Here is a 20,630-nt window from a genome sequence, read left to right on the forward strand (position 1 = left end):
GATGGCCCTCGGGGATCCCTAAGTGGGAGTTTGGGGCTTGTCTGTACCCTTGGACGGTCTGCTCCCATCCAGACTGCCCCCCTTTCCTGCTGTCCTTGGTCCCCTTGGGGATCCCTACGCAAAGTTGACCATCCCATCTCCATTGTCTTGCACCACCTCCACCCCCTTACGTCCCATTCCTGGACGTCAACTCCAGGGGCCCTCTCTGCTTGGTGACGCGGCGGGCAGCGCCTCCAGGAGAGCGCGTGGAGTCGGGAGGGCTCCGGAGTTCCAATCTGATCTGAGAGCTGGACCAGCCCCCAGAACGGCTAGAGCAGGGGGATGGAGCCCGGGCACGGGAGGTTCGGCAGCCCAGATGCGTGTCCCGGATCAGAGTCGCTAGGCCGATGTCAGAAGACCCTCGGTCTACCCCAGGTTCAGCTGGGTCTGCCTGGCACGCTCTGGGAGCTGACTTATCATTCCAGGATTCTGGGAGCCTCAGCAGCCTTCTTTTTCACGACCCCGCATCGAAGTGCGCCCCCTGCCGCCACGAACCCACCGCTGACAGCCGTGCTTACACCATGCCTGGCTCTGTGGGCTTGGGGGATCCTGGCTGGTTACCTATCCGGTTATCCACCCCGCAGAATCTCACCCACTCGCTTGGGACTGCCACTTAATAAACTTCAGTCCTTCCCTCCCTCCTTACAGCCACCTGCCCGAGGAACGTTTCCGGGCAGCTGTTCCATACACATCTCTGAACTGTTTGAAACACAGCTCTTAAATAATTCACTTTCGCGGCACCTGGGTGGCTCAGTTGGTTAAGCCTCCAATTCTTGGTTTCGGCTCTGGTCGGGATCTCATGGGTCCACGGATAGAGCCTAGGATAGTCCCTGCCCAGTGGGGAATCAGCTTGAGATCCTCTCCCTCTGCCCCTCTTCCCACATGCTCTCGTGTTCTCGCTCGCGCTCTCTCTCAAATAAATAAATCTTAAAAAAAAAAATAACATAATTCACTTTCTACCCCCAAAACTGTCCCTCTCATTCTTTCTGATAATAGCACCACTACCTGGGGCGCCTGGGTGGCACAGCGGTTAAGCGTCTGCCTTCGGCTCAGGGCGTGATCCCAGCATTCTGGGATAGAGCCCCACATCAGGCTCCTCTGCTGGGAGCCTGCTTCTTCCTCTCCCACTCCCCCTGCTTGTTTCCCTCTCTCGCTGGCTGTCTCTATCTCTGTCGAGTAAATAAAATCAAATCTTTAAAAAAAAAAAAAATAGCACCACTACCTACTGAAGTTAGATACCGTGAACCACCTTTTCAACAAATATTTGAAATTTGTTTTAAATTCTCCATTATTCTCCCTCTCCTTCACCCCACTGCCACCCCACCAATACAGCCATATCGCCTAAATATCTGATTCGTCCATCTGTGTCCCTAGGACTGCAACTGCTGTTCATCCAGCCTCCAATCTCAACCCCTCAAATACATTTCTTTGCCCAACCCCATCCCAGTGAGCTGTGGGAAAGGTAAATCTGACCTTAGTAAATCTGACCTCTGCTCAGTTCTTCAGAAACTCTCTACCATTTGTCCTGTAGGATAAAGTTCAAGTTCTCTGGCCTAACCCACACAGGCTCCTCCCCCCCAGCCAGGTCACAGATGCTTCAGTCACATGGAATTGCTTAGGGTTCCTGCAGGTGCTGTTCTCCTACCTCTGGCCTTCAAACATAGACCCTTCTTGGACAGCACCTCCTTCAGGAAGCCTTCCCTAACCACTCCCCAAAATATTCTTTAATATCTTAGTCCACTGATTGCACTGTTTTATAATTATCTGTTCATTTGTCCCTCCCTTTTCCCACTGACTATGAACAAATATTTGGGGGCAAGAACTATGTCTTACTCAACTTTGTTTACCAGCCCTTAACACAGAAGCACAAAGCAAATGCACAATATTGGGCTTGTTGAGTGAAAACACGAACAAATGAAAAGGGGTGGAAGCTATCAGCTTCTTGAGACAAAGGATTCAAAGCTGGGAGAATGATGGATGAGAATAGTAATTACCCTTTACTGAGAACTCAAAATTTCCTAGGTGCTTTATGTAGTTTGTGTCATTTAATCCCCACGATAACTCCGGGTGATGGCCAGGATCCCCATTCCAAAGTCCCCAGATGAAAAAACAGGTTTTAAATACCATTTCAAAGTCACAAAACAATTATATCAGAACTGAGATTTGAATCTGTGGCTATTTGAATGAAATTCTGGGTTTCTTTTTTCAGTCTTTCTGTCGAGGGTGTTAAAGCCCCCACACCAGCACTGCTGGCAAATCATAAAGAAATAAAACCGCTAAAGTACCAGAAGAAAACGCAGGTGATTATTTCACTAGTTTTAGGGTAGAGAAGGCCTTGACACTAAGCATGACGTGAAACTCATAAGTCAAGGGGCGCCTACGTGGCTCAGTCGGTTAAACATCTGCCTTTTGCTCAAGTCATGTTCCCAGGGCCCTGGGATCGAGCCCTGCTTAGGCTCCCTGCTCAGCTCAGCGGGGAGTCGACTTCTCCCTCTCCCTCTGCCTCTCCCCCTGCTGGTGCGCGAGCGCGTGGGCGCTCTCTCGCGCGCTCTCTCTCTCTCTCTCTCTCAAATAAATACTCTAAAACAAAACAAAACAAAACCTCAGAAGTCAAAAAGAAAAAGACTGTCTAAGGGGGCCCCACCCTAAGAGGAAACCGCCCTTAAAAGGATTTTTATACCACTCTGGAAGGAGCTCTCCACCCCTTTCCCTTGTGACAAAAACCTGATTGGATGACAGGTGCCAGGAGGGTCCATCAGATCAAAACAGCCCGCCAACAAGCCCATAAAAACCCCTAGACTTAGAGACAACGGTTGCAACCCTCTCCAGTCCCGTCCCTCCTCAGGAGCTTATACTGTCACTTTGCCATCACTCAATAAACCTTGCTTTGAGGCCCACCAAAAGAAAAAGAAAAAAAAGAAAAAAGACTGTCTAAATTAAAAATTTAAATTTCTAAAGAAGAATTTCTAAAGAAAGAAGAAAGAAATTATAAACAGCATTAAATGACCAATCACAAATGGGGCAAAGAATTAATATCCTTGATATGCACAGGTACTTATAAATCAATAAGGAAAAGATGAACATCTCAATTGAAAATTGGGAAAGAATATAATCAGGTAACTCATAGGAAAAAAAACACAAATAATTATTAAAGATACAAAAAGAAGTTCAACCTTAGAATATTCATAGAAATTCACATTTTAATGATATAATTTTTGATGGTTAAAAAACAAAAGCAAAAAAACCTTTTAACTGTACAAAGCTTTTAACTTTTTAAGAAGCTTTAGCGTGTTATCACTTTATTATTTTTATCACGCTAAGATAATAAGATACCATTTCAACCTATCAGACTGGGTGTGGGAAAATAGATCTTGTCATCATTTGTGAGAATACAAAACCATGTAAATTTTTTGGAGGACAATCTGAAGTAAGTACCCAAATATTTAATGTCTTATCCTATTACCTAGCAATTCCACTTCTAGGAATCTCTTCTACAGAAAAACGTGCACAGTGCAAAAGAAATATGGACAAAGTAGTACACTGCGCCATGTATTGTATCAAAACGATTAGAAACAACCCAAATCTCCACGGGTAGGGGATGGTTTAAAGAACCTCTGCTTTTTCCACACGATGGCATTCCATGCAGCCATTTTTTATAAAAAGAGGTAGCTTTATATTTACTGACATGAAAACATAGCCAGGATATGTTGTTAAGTAAAAAAGCAAATCGTACAACGATATGATCTTTTGTTTTCATGTGCCCAGAAAAACATCTGGAAGGAAGGATCTAAACTGCAAGATTCTCTGAGCATTGGGAGAGAAGGGGAAGCGGCTGTTTCTGTCCGGACCAGGTAATTCAAGTATGTGAGAAAAGAATCCAACAAGACCAAAAGACATTCCGTGACAAGTAAGCCTGGTCCCTCCCCTGTCCCTCAGGCTCCTCTGAGGAAAAGGCAAATACTTTATACATGTCTGTAATGTTAGTACTTTTTAATTTTTTAACAAAGAACATTGTTTTTTATGATTTTTTAAAAAATTAAACCTAGTGAGAAAAGTAAAAAGAATGTTCACTAAAGAAAATTTACAAATAATACAAAAGTTTAAGAAGAAAATAAATATCAGCCACAATCTCATCTCCCAGAAAAAAAAAAAAAAGCCATTTGATGCCTTTCCCACAAATCTTTTTTATGCACATATATCCTTTACAAAAAAAAAAAAAAAGTTTGCAAAACAATCACAAAATACAAACTGGAAGGATTCTAAACATGTAGCCTGAGGCAAAAGGAAATTAAATTTATAAAGAGAAACTTTACACTTAACGGTATAGCATAGTCTCCCATATTTCCCATATTAAATATTCTTACACAACATGATTTTTCATGGTTGTTTAGGAACCTATCATAAGCAATCTTTCTTTAACCAATCTTTTATCATCAAACATTTACGTTGTTTTGCATTTCAGAAAATGAAGAAAAGAATAGCTTTTTGGGGCAAACAGAGTCCAGGACAACAGAGAAAAAGTCCCTGCAGTCATCTCTTTCCCCTTCCTGACCCCACCCTATGGGGTCTCTGCCCAGGCCTTCCAAACCACTCCCAGAGCACTGCCAGGGCCCAGAGCCAATTGGCCTCCAACTCTGACGTTTCCCCATGAAAGGGCAGAGGCTCTGGTCTGTCTTTCCTGGCCCTGAGATCTTTTTCCAGCAAAACACAGTCTGATCCAGGGGCAGTTCAGACGCCGACCCCCCATCCATAGGCTTGCCACTCTCCAAATTCAAGGTTCTCAGGGTGCTGGTGGCCCAGAGATGGGCACAACATTCTCATACTGGGGCTCCTCCTGCCCTTCCTCATCAGCCAGCTTCTGGGGATCCTGTTCTTGGGGGCCACCCTCAGGGGCAAGCTCCTGGGCCCTCCCTGAGCTCGTGGTGCCGATCCCTAGCCCCCTGGCCACTTCCTCTGGCCCAGTTCCTACAGACTCCAAGGGCCTAGTGAGCTCATCACTGGGGGCTAAGCTGGGGCTCTGACTGGCAGAGCCAGAGGCCAGCCCAGGGCTGCCCTTATTTCGACTTAGGGCCCGGCGTGGAGGCTTAGGGATGGCACTCTTGACCTTGGGCTCTGCCTGGCCTTTCTGGAAGCTACCAAAACGGCGAAGAACAGACCGGACGGGGCCCTCAGATGACTGGGGTGTCCCGGCCAGCATGTAGATCGTGGTCACAGAGCCAGAGCCCTCCAAAACACTGCCTTCAATGGCTTCTACACGCTCAGCCACTGTCCGGCCACCAAGGGGAAGCCGGCGGCGGCCAGTGGCTGAATCCCTAGGGCTCGCAGCACCAGGAAGGGTCTCATCCATTTCTGCTTTCTCTGAGCCCGTGGACTCCTCAGCCTCCTGGCTCTCAGGACCCAGCTGGGCCCCCCTGGAGAGCCTCTTGGGCTTTCGGAGAGGACTGGAGATCTCCCCTGAGCTTCGGCGACTCTGTGGTGCAAACTTGGTGCCTTCAGCAAAGGAGACTGAGGGCCGCTTGGCCCGTGCAAGGCTGGAAGTGCGCGGGATGGGAAATGGTGTGGAGGCGTCCTCAGGGGGAGGGATGGGACCTCCAGCCACGCTGGCCTCTGGAAACTCTCCGTGGGCCACAGTGACCATCCCTGGCAGAGGAGACAGAAGAGCTTGGCCAAAGCTGGGCTGGCCACCCCAAACCATCCTGTTTACTCAGTTTAGCATCTGCCGGGAAGCCTCATCAATGGTGCGAGGAAGAGGTTGAGGGTACAGAGGCAGGGGAAGGGCCTATTCAGGTGGACATGACTCCTTCTACACACTTTTCTCACCACCCCTTCCCCCTTGAACTAACGCCACACCCTAACTAAGCTAAAACTCTGTCAGTGCCACAAAGTCATGGCCCCCTCACCTTCGGGTCTTTGTGTGCTGTTCCCTCTTCCTGAAACACCATTCCCACCCCTTCTTAGCTGTCACTTGGTGAACTCCTGATTCTGCTAGACTCATCTCCATTATCACCAACACTGAGACATCTTCCCTGACATGGCTGGACTGTAAGCCCCCATCAAAGCACGGATCACTCTGTCCTACACGTGCCTGGTTACCGCCCGCCAGACGACGAGCTTGGTGAGGACGGGAATCTGTCTTGTTCTTTACCATGTCCCACAGCTAGGAAACTGACCTGCTCTCGAATGGGCACTTGTACATGTTTGCTGAAGGAATAAAGAAGTGGTAGCAGGCAGGGCTGCTCGGGGCCGAGCGGGCTGTTGGGGGGCTACCTTCTTGGGGTGGCACGCAGTAGGCAGGGCTCTCGTCCTCTCCAGACTCGGGATCAGAAGAGAAGGAGTCGTCTGAGGCCCAGCCCGCAGAGGGCGGCTCGATGAAGCTGTGGTTGAAGGGGATCTCCGGGTCGTGGTGTGAGACTGCAGAGGGCTCCGGGTCAGATGCAGAGCTCCGTGGAAGACCTTGGCCCGTCCCAGCCCCTGCCCTTCAGCACCCACACTGACCTGTCACCCAGGGAAGCTTGTGGCTGCTGAAGGAACCACAGGGGAGCGCCGAGCCCAGGCTGCTCAGTGCCCCCCAGACCTGCAGCTTCATCCTGGACACAGCTGCTCCATCCCTTGCTGGCCTGAGGGTATGGGAGGGGGGAGTCGGTGCATGTGACCACTGGTGGGGGCAGGGTGGGGGCAGCAGAAAAGGGCCAGGACCGTCGTGGTCCTGGGGTTAGTGTGAGAGAGGCAGGGTGGCAGAATGTGTACTTCAGGGGTTCCCTTGGACCACGGAGTAAAATCCAAACTATTGAGCCTGAGATCCAGACCTGCCACAGAGGGCAGCAGAGCTTCAAAAGTCAAATAGACCTGGGTAGCAGCTCTGGTTCAGGCTTCACCTGTCGGGCCTCAGTTTGCTCATCTGTCAAGTGGGGACAATGCCTATCTAGCAGACCTTTTGTCAGGACCCAGCCTAGTGCCAGGCACCCGGTGGGGTTCCCCCAAATGCAGCTTTGTGTTATTATCACCCTGGCTAGTCCCAGCTCAGCTACATTTCTGGAAGTGCCACTGCCTCCAGGAAGCCCGCCCTTGACCCCACACCCAAGCTGGAAGCCAGGGCTTCACTGTTACCATTCCTCTGACAGCCTTTGTCCGTTTCCATCCTCGAGTGAAGGCCTTCTTCCCCACCCCCAGGCTCTGTGCCCCAGGGAGGGGCTACTGGGTCTGTCATGGGCGAATACCCCACAGCACAGACGGGGATGTCAGGGATTAGTGCATGAACTAGTAAGAGAGCACCAGACAGAGAATCCAGAAAAACAGAGCATGGACTTTGTGCGTGCCAGTGACAGGCTGGGTCACCTGAGGCCTCTGCGTCCTCCTCTGTGAACTGAGAATGCTGACCCTCCTGCCCCATATTCCCTGCTCTGAAACTCTTGCTGCAGCGAGTCCCCAAGGAACCAAGACATGTGAAGAGATTTTGTAAAGGAGGAAAGCTCTGTGCAGACAACGTTCCCCTGCGGGGCGCAGCCCCCACCCCCCAGCAAGCCGCCCTAACCCTTCCCTGATCTTCTTTTCTCAGAAAGCCGCCGTCTCTGATAGGCCACTGCTCAGATATTATGTCACTCTCCTTTCGGGAAGTGCGGACGCATCGAGGCCTCGTCTCTTGCCCCCCTTGCCCAGCATTGCCCGGCTGCTTCTGCCTTCCCTGCCTTCCTCCTCTGGTCCCTGTTAATAAAGCCTCAGCCACGCGCTGCAGGTTTGAGTTTCCCCAGCCCGGTGCCCGGTGCCGACTGCTCACACTCCTGCAATTGGAAACTCGCCTACGGAAGGCTTCCAAGGAAGGCAGGCAGCTGACCTGGTGTCTCCGGGCCATGGCCACTGCCAACTGCCTCATTACCTCTGATTTAAGTGTGTGACAAGGCCAGCCCTTCCCCACCCCTGAAAGGAAACCAGATGCCAGCCTGCTCCCAAGCCCCTGGCCTGAGCTGGGGGTGGGAAGGGGCAGGCCAGAGTTCACCTGTCCTTGGGGTCCGACCGGGCGGCCCAGCAGCAGCAGGCACAGAGGATGATACCCAGGAAGAGCAGCAGCAGAGGCACGAGGACGCCGGCGATGAGGGCTGCGTCCTGACTGTGAGGCCCTAGGGAGAGCGGGCGAGAGCGGGGGATGGCCAGATATTCAGGGCCATTATGTCTTCCACACATCATGTCTCGTCTCTAGCTCTGAGCTGCCTCCTCCTTACAATCTTCCACCTGTGGGTCCCTCCCCTTTTTCCGAGAGATGTAGGCTCTACTCAGCCTTGAGGCCCTCTCCCCAAGCAGCATCCCTGCTATCCTGTCCCCTCCTGACGGTCCCTGGTCTGTTCCTTGCCCCCAGCTGTCACGCCCGGTACACATCCCCTGTGTATCAGGCTGACAGCTGCCTGCTCATCTGGATGCTAGCCTGCTTTCTCAGGAGGCAGGGGCTGTCATATCTTCAGGGACCCCCACAGCAACCATATAGATCTCAGGCCTAGGGAATGCCTCCCAAGTGAGCCCAGCCTCCCTGGCAAGTGATAGGTCCTGGAGCCACATAAAGGGCCAGTCTTTCCCTGGTTACTGTCCCCTGCACCTTCCTACATACCTACCTACCTTCCTTCCTTCCTTCCTTTCTTCCTTCCTCCCTCCTGCCCGCCCTCCCTCCCTCCCTTCCTTTTCTTCTTTTTAAAGATTTTATTTATTTGACACAGAGAGAGAGAGAGAGCACAAGTACGGGAAGCAGCCGGCAGAAGGAGAGGGAGAAGCAGGCTCCCTGCTGGGCAGAGAGCCCAGGGGCTCGATCCCAGGACCCTGGGATCATGACCTGAGCTGAAGGCAGACGCTTAACCAACTGAGCCACCCAGGTGCCCCTGCACCCTCTTTTCCACCTTACCCAACTGGCAGGCCCCAGAGACAGGGTTGCAGGGTCCCTCTGGGCATTCACAGGGAACAGAGCAGTTGTTGCCATGGAAGCCAGATGGGCATGAAGTGTTGCAGCTATGGGGTGACAAGAGACAAAGGCTGAAGGCCGGGTGAGAAGAGACAGGGTGTGCAGGGCACAGGGGAAGGTAGATTTCTGGGCACTTCTCCCCACCCCCTGCCACAGAGACTTCCCTGGATCATGCCCACGCAGACTCCTCTGACCTCTGAGCCACATTCTCAGTACCCCTGGCAGTGTTTGGGAGAATCCCCTGGCCTCTCAGCCCATTTCCAGGGAGGCCACCCACAAGCGGCCCCCGGGTGCCCAGCCCCCCAGGGTACAATCTTCAGACAAGATCCACCTCTCATGATCCCCATCCCTAGCCCGTCCAGCACTAATGTGCAATAGGCTAGATGCCAACAGCATCCAGAGAAAAGTCCTCAGGGTCTGGAGGTCTGAGCCTGCCCTGCCCTACTCTCTGGGCCTTGGTCCTCTCCTCTATAAAATGAGGTCCTTTCCATTCGATACTACATTCTGTCCTACAGTGGAAAACCTGACATTGGAGACAATGACCTTGATTATGTTTTACCACCTAAAGACCTCAAGGAACCAACAATGGAGTTGGCGTCCTACCTCTCAATACCTTCTCCACCTAGTTAGGGAGCCAGGCCTTTTAAATTAAGCATCACTCTGACCTGCCTCTGGAAGATGCAGACCGCACAACAGGAGTAACTTCCTGAAGCATCACTCTGCCCTGCCTCTGGAAGATGCAGACCGCACAACAGGAGTAACTTCGCAGTTGGGAGCACGTGCGGTGGGTGTGGGGGAGGTGGAGAAGCCCAGGAAGGGAAGTTCAGGAAACAGATTGTACAGAGGCCAGACCTAGGCCCCTGCCTCCCTGCCAGGGCCCCAGTTCCCTCACCTGGGTCCCCAGTAGCCAGCGTTGCAGACCCTCTCCCCAGTCACAGCGTCGCAGGTCCCCTGAACACAGGTGGGGCAGGCGGAGCCACAGCCCTTCCCAAAGGTGCCGGGTGGGCAGCTTCCTTCACACCTGAGGTGACGTGAGACTTGGAATGGGCGGGCAGGGCAGGCCTGCCAGGGCAGAGCCCCCCACAAAAGGGTCCTACCCATCTTCCCCCATGCTTCTGGACTCGGCCCCAACTGTCCACTCCTCAGCAGTGAAGCTCAGGTGTAAACAGGGCCTTGAACCCGGGGCCAAACCCACGAGGCAACAGACTACAGATGACTAGAGGGAGAAGAAGAGAGCGGGGTACCTGAGTGGTGAAGGAGCCGGAAGAGAACCCTGCCCAGGGCCTCATCAGCACCCATCTCTCTTCCCTCAGTCTTCACCAGGAGGCAGGCCCCAAGGCCGTGTGAATGAGTGTGTTGGGGGAGGGGCCAGCTATCCCAGAGGGAGTAGCTGGAATGAGGATCCTGAAGGAAGGTGCACCCCACCTGGAACAGGCCGGCCCCCTCACCTAGGCCCCAGCCACCCAGGGTCACAGCGCTGACAGTGCCCAGTGTCTGGCTGACAGGCCTCCCCAAGCCGGCAGTGGGGGCACAGCTGCCTGCAGCTCTCGCCAAAGGTGCCAGCTGGGCAGGGCTGGTGGCACTGGGTTCCGTTCCAGCCTGGCTCACAGGACTCACAGCTGCCTGTGTCTGCAGAGCATGGCTCCTTCTGCTTGCAGTGGCCACAGCTGGGAAGAGAAGGAGTTCATGGGAGCACTGAGGAGCGGATAGAGGGGTCCCCACTCAGGTCTCCACGGACAATGGAGAGCACCCAGAGCATCAGGCTGGTTTGAGCCTCAGTTTCCCCATGCTGTACAACAAAAAGGCTGGACAGAGGATCTCTGCAGGATTCCAGCCCTCTCCTTCTAACTTCCCATTCCAGAACCCGGGCTTCCTAAAATCCCAGGGTCACCAAGAGCTCCCAGCCCAGCCAGAACAGCCACGTTACTCTGGCCAACCTTCTCCCCAGTGTTCCTTCCTATCCCCCCAACTGAGCCACCCAGGTGCCCCTGCACCCTCTTTTCCACCTTACCCAACTGGCAGGCCCCAGAGACAGGGTTGCAGGGTCCCTCTGGGCATTCACAGGGAACAGAGCAGTTGTTGCCATGGAAGCCAGATGGGCATGAAGTGTTGCAGCTATGGGGTGACAAGAGACAAAGGCTGAAGGCCGGGTGAGAAGAGACAGGGTGTGCAGGGCACAGGGGAAGGTAGATTTCTGGGCACTTCTCCCCACCCCCTGCCACAGAGACTTCCCTGGATCATGCCCACGCAGACTCCTCTGACCTCTGAGCCACATTCTCAGTACCCCTGGCAGTGTTTGGGAGAATCCCCTGGCCTCTCAGCCCATTTCCAGGGAGGCCACCCACAAGCGGCCCCCGGGTGCCCAGCCCCCCAGGGTACAATCTTCAGACAAGATCCACCTCTCATGATCCCCATCCCTAGCCCGTCCAGCACTAATGTGCAATAGGCTAGATGCCAACAGCATCCAGAGAAAAGTCCTCAGGGTCTGGAGGTCTGAGCCTGCCCTGCCCTACTCTCTGGGCCTTGGTCCTCTCCTCTATAAAATGAGGTCCTTTCCATTCGATACTACATTCTGTCCTACAGTGGAAAACCTGACATTGGAGACAATGACCTTGATTATGTTTTACCACCTAAAGACCTCAAGGAACCAACAATGGAGTTGGCGTCCTACCTCTCAATACCTTCTCCACCTAGTTAGGGAGCCAGGCCTTTTAAATTAAGCATCACTCTGACCTGCCTCTGGAAGATGCAGACCGCACAACAGGAGTAACTTCGCAGTTGGGAGCACGTGCGGTGGGTGTGGGGGAGGTGGAGAAGCCCAGGAAGGGAAGTTCAGGAAACAGATTGTACAGAGGCCAGACCTAGGCCCCTGCCTCCCTGCCAGGGCCCCAGTTCCCTCACCTGGGTCCCCAGTAGCCAGCGTTGCAGACACACTCCCCAGTCACAGCGTCGCAGGTCCCCTGAACACAGGTGGGGCAGGCGGAGCCACAGCCCTTCCCAAAGGTGCCGGGTGGGCAGGGGTCTTCACACCTGAGGTGACGTGAGACTTGGAATGGGCGGGCAGGGCAGGCCTGCCAGGGCAGAGCCCCCCACAAAAGGGTCCTACCCATCTTCCCCCATGCTTCTGGACTCGGCCCCAACTGTCCACTCCTCAGCAGTGAAGCTCAGGTGTAAACAGGGCCTTGAACCCGGGGCCAAACCCACGAGGCAACAGACTACAGATGACTAGAGGGAGAAGAAGAGAGCGGGGTACCTGAGTGGTGAAGGAGCCGGAAGAGAACCCTGCCCAGGGCCTCATCAGCACCCATCTCTCTTCCCTCAGTCTTCACCAGGAGGCAGGCCCCAAGGCCGTGTGAATGAGTGTGTTGGGGGAGGGGCCAGCTATCCCAGAGGGAGTAGCTGGAATGAGGATCCTGAAGGAAGGTGCACCCCACCTGGAACAGGCCGGCCCCCTCACCTAGGCCCCAGCCACCCAGGGTCACAGCGCTGACAGTGCCCAGTGTCTGGCTGACAGGCCTCCCCAAGCCGGCAGTGGGGGCACAGCTGCCTGCAGCTCTCGCCAAAGGTGCCAGCTGGGCAGGGCTGGTGGCACTGGGTTCCGTTCCAGCCTGGCTCACAGGACTCACAGCTGCCTGTGTCTGCAGAGCATGGCTCCTTCTGCTTGCAGTGGCCACAGCTGGGAAGAGAAGGAGTTCATGGGAGCACTGAGGAGCGGATAGAGGGGTCCCCACTCAGGTCTCCACGGACAATGGAGAGCACCCAGAGCATCAGGCTGGTTTGAGCCTCAGTTTCCCCATGCTGTACAACAAAAAGGCTGGACAGAGGATCTCTGCAGGATTCCAGCCCTCTCCTTCTAACTTCCCATTCCAGAACCCGGGCTTCCTAAAATCCCAGGGTCACCAAGAGCTCCCAGCCCAGCCAGAACAGCCACGTTACTCTGGCCAACCTTCTCCCCAGTGTTCCTTCCTATCCCCCTTCTCTCAACCCTCCTATCCATGCTATTTCTGAGGTCTGGCATGATTGGGATTCAGTGTATCTCCTATCCCATAACATGAAAATGCATAAAAATTAAAACATGCCTGTTTTCATCACTATAATTTCATGTTTATCTTATGTTTAAAAAAAAAGTTTTGGGGTGCCTGGGTGGCTCAGTTGGTTAAGCGTCTGCCTTCAGCTCAGGCCATGATCTCGAGGTCCTGGGACTGAGCCCCACATTGGGCTCCCTGCTTAGTGGGGAGCCTGCTTCTCCCTCTCCTCCTCCCCCCCACCTTGTGCTCTCTCTCCCTGTCTCAAATAAATAAATAAAATCTTTAACAAAAGTTTTCCCCAGTTTTTTTTTTTTTTTGAGATGTGTCATACTGCACTGTGTAACTTTATGGTGTACGGTATAATGACTTGACTTACATATATTGTGAAATGATGACCACATTTAGTTAACATCCCTCATCTCATACAGGTACAAAAAAGGGAAAAAATGGCTTTTTTCTTTTTGACGAAAAAACTCTTAGGATCTGCTCTCCTAGGAACTTTTCCACTAAGGTTTTCCTTATCTTAGTTTCTCATTGATTCTTTAAGTTTCTTGAAAAGTTTCTCCCCAGATAATTATCTGGAACCATATGCTTGGATCAGACTCATTTGTTCATAAGATCAATTTAGCAGACCAGCACCAAAAAAAGAAAAGAAAGAAAATATTACAGTGTGTGTGTGTGTATATCTCACATATGTAATACACACAGATATATACACATATATTACATATAATACATGAAGCAAGGATAAGTATATGTTGTCTGGTTAAGCTTTTACCTCAGAGATAAGTGTATGGAGAGAGAGAGGTGGGATGTAAAACGCCATTTTTTTGTTGTTTTGTTTTTGTTTTAAGTAAGCGCCATGCCCAACGCCCAACTCAAGACCCCTGAGATCAAGAGTAGCACGCTCTACCTACGAAGTCAGCCAGGCGCCCCCAAACGCATTTTTTATTGTGAGTGGGACGGCCAAAGTTTGAAAGCCACTTTTAAAGGGACCCTGCAATCGCTTTTTTGTTAAGATTTTATTTATTTGCTAGAGAGAGAGCACGAGCAGGGGAAGCGGCAGGCAGAGGGAGCCCCATGCTGGACTGGACCCCAGGACCCTGGAATCACGACCTGAGTCGAAGGCAGACGCTTAACCGACTGAACCACCCAGGCCCCCCCGCCATCGTTTTGTCACGCGATTCATCTAAGTATAGCTTGCTGGCACTACTATTGTTTACGAGTAACCGGACGAAGGGGTGGGCGAGGCTGGACCTAGGGCATCGAGGGTCCTTCTCCCCCTTTCATCCCGTCCTCGGCTGTCTTTGCGGAGAGCACCTCACCACGTTTTCCCCGCGCCCCCGCCTCTGCCCCGCTCATCCTCCGCCTTCCCTTCGGCTGCTGCGCCCTCCCTCCCCGCTCTAGCTCCTGCCCCGCCCCCCACCGCTGCGGCCCCTCCCCCGGCCGCTCCTGCGCGGGGAGGGGCTCCTCGTCGCGCCCCGCGGCCCGCTCGCCGCAGCCCGGCGGCGCGCGCTCACCTGTCGCGGCAGTGAGGCCCGTAGCTGCCGGCGCGGCAGGGCAGCTCGCAGCGCGCGCCGCGGAAGCCCGGCGGGCAGGCGCACTGGCCGGAGGCGGCGCTGCAGCGGCCGCGCACGCACTCGCACTGCTGCCGGCACTCGGGGCCCCACCAGCCCGGCCGGCAGGCGCAGCGGCCCGTCTCCTGCGCGCACGGCGAGCCGTGGCAGGCGCAGCGGAAGCTGCAGCGGCGGCCCCACCAGCCCGGCTCGCAGCGGCAGGAGCCGTCCGTTTGATCGCAGCGCGCCGCCGCCGGGTTACACTGGCACGGACGGCGGCAAGTGGACGACCACCAGCCAGGCTCGCAGCGGCACGCGCCCGTCGCGGGGTCGCAACGCCCGTGGGGGCCGCAGGCGCACGCGAACTCGCAGCGGCCGCCCCAGCGGTCCGCTTGGCAGTGGCACACGCCCGTGGCCGGCTCGCACTGGCCGTGTGGGTGGCAGGCACAGATCTCACGGCAATCGGGGCCCCAGTACTGGCCCGGGCAGCCTGCAGAGATGGGGTGGGGTGGGGAACGGAAGGGGGTCAGAGGGCTCAGGGCCAGGCATGGATCTCCGCCTCGCGCCCCCTTCCATAAGGAAGAGGGGCGCCAGGCCCACCCCCAACAACCAGAGACAGACCCTTGAACGTCTGGCAGCCTAACCTCCTGGGGCACTGCTCACTTCCTGCCTGTTACTCCCAACTACAAAAACCCTTTGCAGTGGCCCAGCTTCCTACTTCCTACGCGAGAACACACTTCAAGTTCCTGAGTGGGAGACGCTTTGCCCAGAGTCACACAGAAGTCCTCTCTCTCATGCCCATCCCCCCACTCCCCACCCCCACCCCACTGGAGGTGAACTGGGCGTCCTGAGTGTCCACCTCGGCCCAGATGCTGACCGTGAGAGTCACAAGGGAAGCCACATTTGCCCCTAGTGTCTCCTCTCAGCCCTGATTCCTGCTCTCTGGCCATCCTGCCCACCAAACCCTTTCCCATGCCCCTCTTTCTACCAGAGGACAGAGAGCCCAACCGGGGGTCTCCTTCCACCCTCCACAGATGTATAAAGTGCATGTGAGGGAGACTGAGAATGTGCCCATTTTGCAATTAACAGGGATAACCAGCGTCTTTTCTGAGAAGTTGAATGTGACGGTGAAGGGCACAAAACTGAAACTGTGGGTAGGGCTTTGTGGATCTGGGTAAAACCCAGATGACTCAGGGCATCTTCCAGGAATGCGGCACTTCCCGACTCTGGGCCTCAATTTCCTCAATAAAGCTTGGAGGTATTCTGGCCCTGCTGTTGTAAGAGCACATTTCTACCTGCTTTGCATCCCCCTCCCGGGTTCTGCCTAGCAACTTCATCCTCCAGGTGAAACTAGGACTCACGGGAATTGCACTGGGCCCCGAAGAATCCAGGTTTGCATCGACAGAGGCCTGGTTTCACACATACTTCATCTTCCCGGCAGGCATCTAGCCCCTCACAGATAGCTGAAAAACATCCCACCCAGGTGGAAAGGACAGTGGCATGGCCCAACCAGGGGACACTCTGCCCCTCTCACTGGCTCCCAGCACCCTGGCCCTCTCAGGGCCATTCCCTCAGGGCTGGGGGTGTGTGTCAGGATGGACTCTAGCTCTAGGGCTCAGGAGGGGAAATAGGCCCAAGGAGGAGAGGAAGGAAGGGTCACTGGGCTACGTCTTCATTTCTTCTCGGGTGGGGATCCATTCTGGCTACTCACGGATAGTGCATTCTTGATCTTTCTGCCTCCAGCCTGGGCAGCACTGGAGCTCAGCAGAGGGGCTGTGGGGCAGAGAGGGGTCAGCCGGGGGACAGACTGGCTCCGCAGGTGGATCACTGCCTCTGGCTGAGATGTGGGAGGCTGCCTCAGCCCCGTCAGGCAGGCCTAGCCAAGAGTCACAGCCCCAGTGTCCCTAATCCCGTCCCTTTCCTTCCCTGGTCCTCCCACCTTCGGCCTTGACTATCCACCACCCTCCAGGCTGTCCCCAGGCCCCCTTCCCTTCAGCCCCATGGCCTCTTCCCTCATGTCCTCCTTCCTGGCAATGCCTCAACACCAGTTCAGCCACCCCCCGCCCCACATTAGATTCCCACAAAGACCCACCTGCTGGCCATGCAGACATGCTGCCCATTGGGGTCCAGCTTGGACCCCTGGGTCCCCTGTGTCCAGAGCAGCAACAGTGGGAGCAGCCTCAGGCCCATGGCGGCCAGTCCAGACGGAGGGCTTGGGTTAGTCTGGCCCCCACAGCTCCCAACCCCCTCCCTGCTTCCTTCCAAGGCCTTTCCTGAGGAAACCAGTGTGAAGGGGCGGGCTGCCATGAGGCACCTCCCTGAGAGGGCGGGTGGGTGGGTGCTGGGAAGACCAGACACCAGAGAAATGAAAAGGAAGGGAAGGCCGTGGTGAAGGCTGAGTGGGGACTTTAGGGGCCGGTCTCAGTCTGGAGGGGGCTGGAAGATGAAGCTGCAAGTCCCAGGATACGGGGACAGGCAAGGGTGTGCGGTGAGAGCAGGAGCCACGTCTTTCCATTAGGTCATACTATGCAAGTGAGGCCCCAGCTGGGAGAAGCTCCCCACCCACAAACAACCAACAAGACCCTGTGAGGAAACCACAGCCTGCCCTTGGTCCTGGCAGAGCCAGGTGGGGGCAGACCACTGACACACAGACACGGAGCCGTTTCTGGGGATCACGGGCAGCTGCTTTATTACAGTAGCTTAGGCCGTTCTCACAACCCCATGGGAGGTAGGTAGTTAGCTCTCTCTTTTACGGATGGGAAAACTGAGACCCCGGGAGGAAGCACTTTTATCTGGCCCCTGAGGCTTGGCACAGAGATACAGGGAAGGAAGGTCGGCTGAGCTCGTCTTCATGCCCTGGCTCAGGCCAGGACCGGGAAAGAGCCCGGGGGGCCGAGAAGTAGGGAGCCCTGTCTTCATGTGAGGCCACACAGCCGCCCATAGCGAGATTCCGAAGTCAGGTCTCTGGGGCAGCTGAGACCCCCAGACCGAGGTGTTCACCAAGTGCAGAGCAGAGCCCGTCAGGAGCTGAGGCCTGTGGGGCTGCCCCCAGGCTCCACGTGGGGTTGCTGTGGGGCCTCCTCTTCTCCCCCTAGCTCACTGGGAGCCATGCTGCTGGTCTGCTCTTTGGGGGCCTCCGTGTCACCCTCATAGGACAGGCCAAAGCTGGGGGGAGAACCAAGAGGCATTTCAGCTTGGATGCCAGAGAGGTCAAGGCTATGGGCTCAGGGAGTGGTGGGAAAAGGGGTTACAATAGGAAGAAAGGGCAGCATGAGGTACTGAGGAGACAAAGGGACCAGGACCAATGGAGGGAGGGGCATGCTTAGAGCTAATGACAGCAAGATGAATGTCAGTGGAGCAGGCAAGGGGAGAAGAACAAAGGTGGGGCCCCTCCTTCACACCCACAACCTTTGCCCTTCCTCTTCCCCCAACATACAAACTCTGTATTCTGGACTCAGTGGGTGGAGGGTGAGCTCCCTTATCACAGGAGAGCAGGAGCCATGAGCTGTCTTCATCGTCACTGAGGCAGAGAAGAGGAGAGGGGAGATGTGGGGGTCATTTATCAAGGCCCTGGGGGACAACGGGAGTCCAGCTGTGTCCAGCCTTCTGCACAATATCCGGGAACAGCCAGGGGAGGACAGAGTGACTACGGGACCCTCAAGGCTGGAGAGAAGGAGGTGCTAGGGAGATGAAGGACATCTTAAGGCTTTTAGTTTATAGCTTCACAGCAGGCCCTGATGTGGCTGTAATTACCTTCTTAACCTTCTGAGAACAGATTCGGCCAAGAGAGGAAACTGAAAAACTAACGTGGAGAAGCAGCATTACCAGATTTCTTCAGNNAGTGAGCATGGCAAGTCGGAGCAGCGCGATCCAGAGAGAGGGGTGGCAGGCTGGACAGCAGGCTCAGGGGGTGACCAGGCCGGAGTGGCAGGCTCAGCAGGGTAGCCTGGGCAGCAGGCCGGAGTGGCAGGCTCAGGGGTGACCAGGCCGGAGTGGCAGGCTCAGCAGGGTAGCCTGGGCAGCAGGCTCAGGGTGACCAGGCCAGGTCAGGAGGTTTAAGAAGTGACCAGGCTAGGTGACATGTTCAGGGAATGATGAGGCTAAGGTGGTAAACTCAGGGGGTGATTAGGCTGGGTTAGAGCTGACCAGGCTCGGTCATCAGGCTCAGCGGAAAGAGCAAGGGAGGGCGGCTCAGTGGGAATGGAGGCAGGGACTTACCTGCTCTCCGCTTCCTCTGGGATCCCTAACATCTTGGCCTTGATCTTCTTCCGCTGCTTCTTGACAGCCACCTTCATGGCCTCAACCAGCAGCCCAGGGACCCGGTGGTCTGTGAGCAGCTCCCTACAGAGGAGGGAAAAGGGCAGAGTACCCAGTAGGGACGCCAACAGCGGGTCTCCTCCCAAGTACCGGTGCATGCTGTTCCCCCTTTTTGAAACACTCTGCCATGCTAACACCCCTCAGACTTAGCTTAGGTGTTGCCCCCTCCTGGAATCTTTCTCTGACCCCTGCTGTGACTTTTTGTACTACTTCCTCCCCCATATGGAAGAGGTTCAGGGAAGGCAGGGCCGTGTGATTCATGTCCTCCCAGTGTCCAGCACAGTGCCTGGCCCATGTCACTGTAGATAGATCAGTGAACCAAAGAATGACGCTGGTGACTTGAGGCCCAGGAATAGGTGTGAGCGGAGCCCCTGAGCCTCCCAACGCCTGCCCACCGCCTGCCCACCGCCCTCACCGCTGGAAGTAGGCCAACTCCTCCTTCAGCAGGAACACGTTGGCTTTGAGCTCATTCCGCTCCTGAAGGATCTGCTCAAGCTCCTCTCGACTGAAGCTGCACTGCCCTGCCTTGGAGGGGCGCCCTGGCTGCTGCAGGGCACCCGCCTGCAGGAGGACAGGCTTGGTCAGAGGGGTGCGTCTACGGCGCTCCCCTGCGCCCGCGCCATCACAGGAATACTAGGGCAAGTGACAGGCAGCGAGACTTGGGAGCTGAGGGCGCTGCAACAGATGGCAGATCAGTGCTCTGCTGAGCGTGGGAGCAGGGGCCGGCCAGGGCCGCGCACTGTGTGCCGCCTCCCCCCTTCCCGGTGGACCTGCTGCGCAGCACAGCAAACCCTCCGCGAGGGCCCAGCAAGCACCGGACCTGTGAGTACTGTGATGGGCCCTCACCGGGTCCTCAGGGGTCCCCGGGGCTCCTGCGTCGGCGGCGGCCCGCTCGGGCTCCTGCCTCTGTTCGTACCCGGCCCCTCCGGCCTGGTCCCGCGCCAGCTCCACGACCCCCTGGCGCGGTAGCTCCCGCTCGCTCTCGCGGTCCCTCGCGGCGCGCAGCTGGGCTTCTACCGCGGCCAGCTTGTGCCGCAGCTCCGCATTCACCAGTAGGAGGCGCTGCAGCTGCTCCTGCAGCTGAGGGCGGAGCAAAAGGGGAGGTAGGCGGGGCGTCGATGGGTGGGGTGGGGAACCCCGCCTCACGCCCGTCGCCCCGCCCCGCCCTCACCGCCTCGGTCTCCTGGCTCCTCTGCAGCAGGTCTCGGTTGTGCGCGCGGAGCTCGTCCCGCTGGCGGTCGGTGACCTCCTTGAGCTGCCTCAGGAGAGCGCGCTCCTCTGAGGAAGGGGCGTTGTTAGCGGAGGCCTGGGGAGGAGGCCCTGAGCCGGCGCGGCCCGCCCCTTGGCGGTGCCCGCACTCACCCTGCGGCCCAGAGCGCAGCTCTCTGCGGAGGCGCTCGTTCTCCTCCCGCAGCCGCCGCAGCTCCGCTTCGGCCTGCTGCGCTGACACCTGCAGCTGGGGAGGCCAGGCTGTGAGGGCTAGGCTCCCACCAGCCCTGCGGGGGGCCAGGGGAAAGGGCGGTGACTCACTGAGTCTGGGTCCGGCCCCACGGCAGCCTTTTCCAGAAGCTCCAGCGTCCGCACCACGAGCGGCACCAGCCTGGCCGCCGCCTCCGGCCCGAAGCGCCGCGCCAGCTCCTTTAGCTCCGTGCCCAGGGCCCCGGCTAGATGGTACACGAGCTCTGCGGCCGTCCCTGACCCCGGGGCCACTCGAGGTCCGCAGCTGTGCACCCCAGGCACTGCCTTCCT

General features: G+C 55.9%; 2 protein-coding genes and 1 long non-coding RNA gene across 6 annotated transcripts in view; 1 reads left to right on the plus strand and 2 right to left on the minus strand.

Moving 5' to 3' along the window:
• Positions 1 to 3,103: 3,103 nt before the first annotated feature.
• On the minus strand, positions 3,104 to 16,841 carry SCARF1 (scavenger receptor class F member 1). Of its 2 annotated transcripts, none has more exons than XM_040641134.1 (11): positions 16,657 to 16,827; positions 16,276 to 16,337; positions 15,926 to 16,027; positions 14,529 to 15,054; positions 12,438 to 12,656; positions 11,882 to 12,010; positions 10,992 to 11,095; positions 8,033 to 8,153; positions 6,535 to 6,656; positions 6,307 to 6,450; positions 3,104 to 5,679 (listed from the first exon to the last, which is right to left on the minus strand). In XM_040641134.1, the coding sequence occupies exons 1-11, from the start codon at positions 16,752 to 16,754 to the stop codon at positions 4,820 to 4,822; spliced, it is 2,487 nt and encodes an 828-aa protein (XP_040497068.1). In that variant the 5' UTR covers positions 16,755 to 16,827; the 3' UTR covers positions 3,104 to 4,819. The 2 variants fall into 2 exon arrangements, with proteins under 2 accessions (XP_040497068.1, XP_040497069.1); XM_040641135.1 differs by having other exon boundaries at positions 5,148 to 5,679; positions 6,307 to 6,413; positions 16,657 to 16,841.
• A 389-nt stretch (positions 16,842 to 17,230) lies between these two features.
• Positions 17,231 to 20,630, minus strand: part of LOC103667388 (Rab interacting lysosomal protein) — an 8,460-nt gene continuing 5,060 nt past the window's right edge. The window contains exons 2-10 of one of the 3 annotated variants that reach the window (XM_040641138.1): positions 20,412 to 20,624; positions 20,244 to 20,337; positions 20,053 to 20,159; positions 19,728 to 19,961; positions 19,297 to 19,442; positions 18,783 to 18,905; positions 18,001 to 18,084; positions 17,643 to 17,729; positions 17,231 to 17,611 (exon numbers count right to left, since the gene is read on the minus strand). In XM_040641138.1, coding sequence (XP_040497072.1) covers positions 17,521 to 17,611; positions 17,643 to 17,729; positions 18,001 to 18,084; positions 18,783 to 18,905; positions 19,297 to 19,442; positions 19,728 to 19,961; positions 20,053 to 20,159; positions 20,244 to 20,337; positions 20,412 to 20,624 — 1,179 coding nt within the window. In that variant the 3' untranslated portion in view covers positions 17,231 to 17,520. Of the gene's footprint in view, positions 18,085 to 18,782; positions 18,906 to 19,296; positions 19,443 to 19,727; positions 19,962 to 20,052; positions 20,160 to 20,243; positions 20,338 to 20,411; positions 20,625 to 20,630 lie in introns of all 3 variants that reach the window. The other 2 variants (XM_040641137.1, XM_040641136.1) reach the window with 2 other exon arrangements.
• LOC121105051 overlaps positions 18,411 to 20,630 on the plus strand; it is a 5,209-nt gene continuing 2,989 nt past the window's right edge. Inside the window, exon 1 of the long non-coding RNA XR_005837495.1 lies at positions 18,411 to 18,669. This is a non-coding gene — a long non-coding RNA (uncharacterized LOC121105051). The remainder of the gene's footprint in view (positions 18,670 to 20,630) is intronic.

This window comes from Ursus maritimus, unplaced genomic scaffold (genome assembly GCF_017311325.1).
Source record: "Ursus maritimus isolate PB19 unplaced genomic scaffold, ASM1731132v1 scaffold_24, whole genome shotgun sequence".
In the NCBI taxonomy this organism is placed as follows: Eukaryota; Metazoa; Chordata; class Mammalia; order Carnivora; family Ursidae; genus Ursus; species Ursus maritimus.